Genomic DNA, 6,571 nt, shown 5'->3' with positions numbered 1-6,571 from the left:
ATTTAGAAGTTATAGGTTTATTACATGTAACTCAGGATATACATCATTCTTGATATTTATTTTGTTTCATAAACTTTTTAAAAATAATGTGTGTTTGTTTACTATATTTTGTATACATTACTATAAAAACTTTTGAATTTGTGCAAAGAATATACGTTAAGACTAAACAATACATTTATACATTTTGATTCAACTTCAATCCAATATATATTATATACAAATGTGTTACTTTAATTCACAAAAGATTAACCGGTGTAGTCACCACCCCTGTCACATCACCCTCACCGCTATCCTTTACTTCAGCTACGGATCATAACCCTCATGTTCATTTATAAATTTGTAAAAAGCATGCATAACAAATCTTACCGTATTAGTTAGGGTTATTTTTTTTAACGGCCTAACAAATTTAGAATTGTCTAGGTATTTCATACAGGGTGACCCAATGACAAAAATTTATCACCAGCTGGCTCAACTCAGTCTTACCAAGCCTTTAAGTGCTTCCAAGTTATCTCCAGTTCCGGGAAAAATCCACCCGCCCGAGGCCAACTACTAGTAAAACCCGAACCCCTAAGGATCAAACTGGATATCACAAATATCTCATTCTTCATTCATTGAGCCACCCATACCCCTCTAAAGTATTGTCAGTGAAGATTAAACCCGAGTCTCCATTGAAAACCCCACATTTTCTACCGCTAAACCATATCGGAAAAGAACACATTAGGGTTATTAAAACACACTAATATATCATCATTATCATCATATTACTAACTAAATTCTCCAATAGCAAAGCTATAATAGATTTTGAGAAATGCAAGATATAAACCATCTTACCTCTACACTATAAAAATAAAGAGACTACTTCCAGTTTAATAATAAAGTCAAATTGTTTTTTTTTTTTTGAAACGGCCAACTAAGTAACGTCGGGTATTTCGTACGGGGCCTCCATTGGCTAATTAAAGGTAGCCAGCGCCGGCCACAAGTCCGGACGGACGGAGCCCCTAGCGGTCCACCTATTGAGGGATTCCCCGGATAAAACCCGACCCCCATGCACGCTAATCGGCACGACAGCTTAAAGCCGGTAAAACCGAGTGTGATCAGAACGCGAACCCTGACTATCTTCCATATAAGCTGATGATAATAAGGTTTGAACTCGCTTATGTAAACTGAAATTGTTACCCAAAATAAATTAGTATTTGCAGGAACACACCACGTGGCAGTCATGTCAGTGAGGCCCCATTGCCCATTGCTGTCCCTATGGTGACCTTGCCCTACCACCACTCCCCACTCAACCCTTATTTATTCCGGCCATCTCTGACACTCTCCGGCCACTTTCTATATATAATTATATGTATTATATATACATATATATAATATATATATCCCACACACACCCTCCCTCCTTATCCTTATTATATATCTCTCTCTATATATATGTCATACATTTTGTTAAAAATATAACTCTTGTTTACAAAAATACACACCCTTTAAAAATCTTGATATAAAAATGAATGCAGCTTCCATGGAGATGCTACATGGCCCCTACACCACCATGAACAACGCCACGGTCACCCGCGGCACCGATATGAGTGTTTTCGAGCGACAACAAGCCAGACTGAAACAACAACAACAACAACTACAATGTTTGAATGGGAATGAACATAACCAATTCCGGGGTTTGGTTGATATTAAACCCGACCCGGGTATGCAATTCGGGTGGCCGGATTTTAATGATGTGTGTCGTGATCAACCGATCCCAACATTAATGGTGGATGATCATAATATTAAGAAAATGAAAGCCCTTGAAGATGAGAAGCAAAAGGTTGGATTATTATTATTATTATTATTATTAGGGGTTGGATAAAATAAAAATGAAATTAACGTGTTAAACGTGAGAATCAAGTAAAGCAATTATATATACAAGTACAGTAATTATTATAGAGTAATTATATATACAAGTACAGTAATTAATAATAATTATTGTACTTGTATAGATAATTACTTTACCTGATTCTCACGTTTAACACGTTAATTTCATTTGTACGTTAATCTTACCCTTATTATTATTATTATTATTGAAAAAGATTGTTGTGAAGTATAAAATTTTTTAACTTTTTTAATGGGTGATTTAATTTAATAATATTTAGGTGGTTTTGAAAGACAATGGTGTTAAAGAAAAGAAAATAAAGGGGTGTTCTGAAGAGAACTCCGTAGAAACTTCAACAAAAGAGAAACCAAAGGCTAAAGAAGCTCCAAAACAAGATTATATTCATGTTCGAGCTCGTCGTGGTCAAGCTACCGATAGCCATAGTCTCGCTGAACGAGTACGTCGTTTATTAATTCAAACTATGACTCGTTGGTCTGTTGAAAACTGAGTGTAAATTTATGATAATTATTCAAGTGGTACGAAAATGAAATTTAGAAGTGTCAACGGTTAAATTGAAGTATAGATTATTATTAACATTGACCAATGAGTCATACTTTAATTATTAAAAGCTACTGGCTGTCACTGTTTAAATTACAGTATGGATTCTTATTATCGACCAATAAGTCATATAATTTAGATCATTAAAGTTTATATTATTAAAATTTATAATTAATGGGATTTTCATTATACAAATTATTAATTATTTAAATAACTAATTTAGCCCATTTGTGCTTAATAATTTTAATATTTGGACTTTTGAACAGGTAAGAAGAGAGAAAATAAGTGAGAGAATGAAGTATTTGCAAGATTTAGTTCCAGGCTGCAATAAGATTACTGGAAAAGCAGGAATGCTTGATGAAATCATTAATTATGTGCAATCTCTTCAAAAGCACGTAGAAGTAAGCAACTAAAATTATTATTTAATCATCACATCATTATTGACTCCAACTTTCTAAAAATAAAAAAACTAATCATATATCTATGATTTTGATTCTCAACAGTTCTTGTCCATGAAGCTTGCTGCTCTTCAACCTAGATTAGATTTTGACATTGATAATCTAATCATGAAAGAGGTAATTAATTAACATATTAACATTATTCTTAAAACCTGTTTTATTTTTAAACCATAAGAACCTGTTACCAGAAAACTCACCCGACCCTATTAAATAAACAAAATACTTTAGTAGTTTGCTAACATATATTTATTATTATTATTATTCACATATCAGATGTTTGAAGTTCCAGCGGTCAGTTATTCGTCTGAAATGGCGAATCCTACTTATTTTCAAGTAAATTCGCTACTAGAAATGGGAAATAGTCCGATTGACACAATGTTAAGAAGAAGCATTGGTGGTCCGGTTTCAATTCCTGATTCATTCGTTGTTTCATCGTGCTTCAATGTAATTCTTACTTTCGTTGTAAATAATTTGCTTCGACTATCAACAGATCGCACTAATTTCTTATAAATGTTTTATTATTATTATTATTGTAGCAAATGCAGCCAAGTCATGTGACATGGGATGGTGATCTACAAAATCTATACAGAATGAAAATTCAACAAGAATCATCAACAATTCCTTTTCAACCCCATAAATATACAGGTAAAAAGAGAATAAATTTAATATCAAGGTGTTTTTATAAATATTTTTTAATGTTACATGCTATATGTGGTTTCTGGTCATCTGAATTTCAGCAGGCTTAACATGAACATTTAAACATAGTTAATGCAAAGATAGAGTTGCATATATATAAATAAAATATACCCACAAAAATCAAATAAAAAGTTGGTCAAATTAAGTTCACATTTTTGGACCAAGGAAGTTGGTTTTTTTTAATGACGAAATGTTACACTCTATAGGGATTGAACCCTTAACCAATTAAGTTGCTAGTTGGTATCTGAGTGTCTTCTTTCAAAAAGATCAAACTTCGGGTTGCCATTGATAATTAATTGTATTAATGACCTTGGGACCGAATAGGGCTTCGCTGTTCGGTTGAGCACTTTTTAGTCACTTTTTATTTGGGATGTGGATATGGTACCGACTGGTTGAACCGGATCAGTATAGTTTGGACTTAATTTTCAAGCTATATCCTTTTCTTTTCAAATTCTAATTAGTAGATCAAAAAAATCTAGTACTATATCTTTTAAAATTAGACACACACACGTGTATGGTTTAGTTTTAAAAAATTTATGACGTCATCTGGTTTTCAAAACCAGTCTAATCGATGGACGAGTAAGACGGATGGTTTGATGATCGGTCTTGTTATAACAACATTGCAATATATCCTCTGTGAAGAGAAGTCAATTACTTTTAGCACCATGATTTTTTTTTATTTTTCTTTTAAGATTTCTTGATTATTTTTTTTTCAGGTTCATATGAAGGAAGCCATTTGAAGATGGAGTTGTAAATCCACTTGAAGAATTCTTTTTGTCATGATCAAATCTAAATGTTTACTAATTTTTAATTACTCATTTGCAATGTAAATATACATACATATAATATATATATGTAAGCATTCTAGAAACAATAACAAGAACAAGAACTCAGTTTATCATCTTATGTTGTAAGCATTAAGGTAATGTTTTGTTTAAGAATAATCACAAGTGGCTTTGAAAGTGCAACTTGCAAATGCATAAAAATATAATATAAATTTAAATGTGAAAAATGTTAATATTTTGATGAATTTAATTGAAATGCAATGAGCCAACTACAACCATGATAGTAACAACTCCTATGGGACCAAAATAGACAACTTTGATTGAGATGTATAAACATTTAAGAGCTTAAACAACTAGCCTTGTATTCATGTCACCCGACCTGTCTGACCTATTTTAATAAAAAAAATTGTTTGTTTTATAGTTCTTACCAAACTCGTTGGTAAAATACGTTAATCATGACGTTAGATCTTAATATCTCTAAAAATGCGCAAACTCGATCTTTGGTTGCTTAATAGCGGCATCTTTCTATCGTTTTCAAGCCATAAGTTGAAAAAGACGCGAAGATATGACCTTATATTCGCAACAAGATTTTCTTGATTCCCTTTGTTTTCTTGATGGTGATTGACCATAATACCTTTTGACCCTAGCCCCACATCAACAGGAACAGATTTAGATGTATGCACTTTACATAAACAGAATGACAGCATCAAAATTACCAATGAAGATATCCAATTTCAAGCATGTGAACCAGTCTTTATTATACATATGTATAATTTCACTAAGCTTTTATTTGAATATAATATGATTATCTTCATGCTATGAACTTGCATGTATTCCTTGTCCCACAAACAACTTTATGCTCTCTTTTTTGTTATTTTTAGTAATAAATCATTGCATTATTATAAAGATAATCCAAATTTTTTAAAAAGAAACCTTTAGGAGGTTCATGCATAAAGTAAATGATTTTGGACAACTTTTAACTTCTCTAGCTTCAACTACGTTGGATAAGACTACGCAATGTAACAATATGGTTATTTTGGTAACCATGAGAACCCGTTATCTTAAACATCACAGGACTTGAGTTTATCCTTTTAACCAATGGATCAACTTGCGCTGGGCATGTAGCCTTAAAGAAGTTATGATAGGAAACTAGTAGAAACAAGGGGCATTTGGGATTGAGTTTGGAAATGACTTATTTAATTATCGGCTTTTTAAGTTAAAAATATGTTTGACATTGATAAAAGTGTTTTTTATTTTTTGCTTTTTGAAAATTGTTAAAAAGTTGTTTTCGGACTTTTTAAATAGTTTTTGTTTTATGAACATAAAATTATAAACAGATTAGCCCACTATAACTCGATAATTATATAATTTTTTTTATCATCAAGAACACAAGTTTAACAAAAGAAAATCAACAAGAAGCTTATAAACAAACCATCCATAATCAAGAAGCTTAAAACAGAGCACAAGTTGAAATAGACATGCAAACATGTACCCGCTAAATTATACGAGTAACATTTCTTAACAATCTTTCCGCAATTGGTTTACATGTTCTGTTAAGTTTTTAATGCAACTTTCGGATTTTGCATAATTTTGCGCAATATGAAGCAAAGCATATATGTAGTTAAAACTGGAATGATGTTATCTTATAAGTTTGATAAAACAAGTTTTCCTACATATCAGTGTGGTGGCGACTGGCGACCGAGGTTGGATTTGTTGGAATATCGTATGCCCGAGACACGTAATTAGGTTAATGTGGCTAGTTGTGTTTGATCCAAGTCGGGTCATACCCAATAACGAGTTAGACACACACCAATTATGTATTTGTTGAGATAAGATCTATAAGACAAATACAGAACACGACACATTCAGAAAATCGGGTTTCTGAATATTTACTTGAAAGTGTTAAATAAATTAATTGGTTAATTTATTTATTCAAATAATTATTATTGGAATGATTATTTAACTATGTGTTCTTTTATAAAATGGTTTATAAAAGATGGGGTGTTTATATATTTTATAAAGTATAAAATAAATAATAAAAAAAAAAAATATATATATATTTGGGGCCGGTTTTGGGTGGGCCCCACACCCCAATGTTTTGGTCAAGATCTTGTCATGCATTTGGTGAATGGTTGTGTGTAGTTTACTTGACTACTAACCTAACACCATGTTTTGCATTATGGTGTGTAATCATAAGTATGAAAGATCAA

The 6,571-nt window shown here is 31.9% G+C and overlaps 1 protein-coding gene across 1 annotated transcript; it reads left to right on the top strand.

Annotated features, from left to right (window-relative positions):
* The first annotated feature begins 1,398 nt into the window (after positions 1-1,398).
* On the top strand, positions 1,399-4,519 carry LOC143575870 (transcription factor bHLH63-like). The gene is made up of 7 exons (XM_077060127.1): positions 1,399-1,819; positions 2,145-2,321; positions 2,689-2,823; positions 2,926-2,997; positions 3,154-3,324; positions 3,417-3,525; positions 4,293-4,519. Exons 1-7 carry the CDS (start codon positions 1,505-1,507, stop codon positions 4,328-4,330), a joined length of 1,017 nt encoding a protein of 338 aa, XP_076916242.1. The 5' UTR covers positions 1,399-1,504; the 3' UTR covers positions 4,331-4,519.
* Positions 4,520-6,571: the final 2,052 nt, after the last annotated feature.

Source organism: Bidens hawaiensis, unplaced genomic scaffold (genome assembly GCF_021521415.1).
Source record: "Bidens hawaiensis isolate Kalapana, Puna unplaced genomic scaffold, B.hawaiensis_p1.1 tig00027767_1, whole genome shotgun sequence".
Classification (NCBI taxonomy): Eukaryota; Viridiplantae; Streptophyta; class Magnoliopsida; order Asterales; family Asteraceae; genus Bidens; species Bidens hawaiensis.
This window is presented reverse-complemented; position numbering and strand designations above follow the sequence as displayed.

Coding starts and splice junctions, on each gene's coding strand:
- LOC143575870 (XM_077060127.1), top strand. CDS start 1,505: ATGAATGCAGCTTCCATGGAGATGCTACATGGCCCCTACACCACCATG. Junction 1,820..2,144: donor TTGAAGATGAGAAGCAAAAG/GTTGGATTATTA, acceptor AATAATATTTAG/GTGGTTTTGAAAGACAATGG. Junction 3,325..3,416: donor TTGTTTCATCGTGCTTCAAT/GTAATTCTTACT, acceptor TTATTATTGTAG/CAAATGCAGCCAAGTCATGT.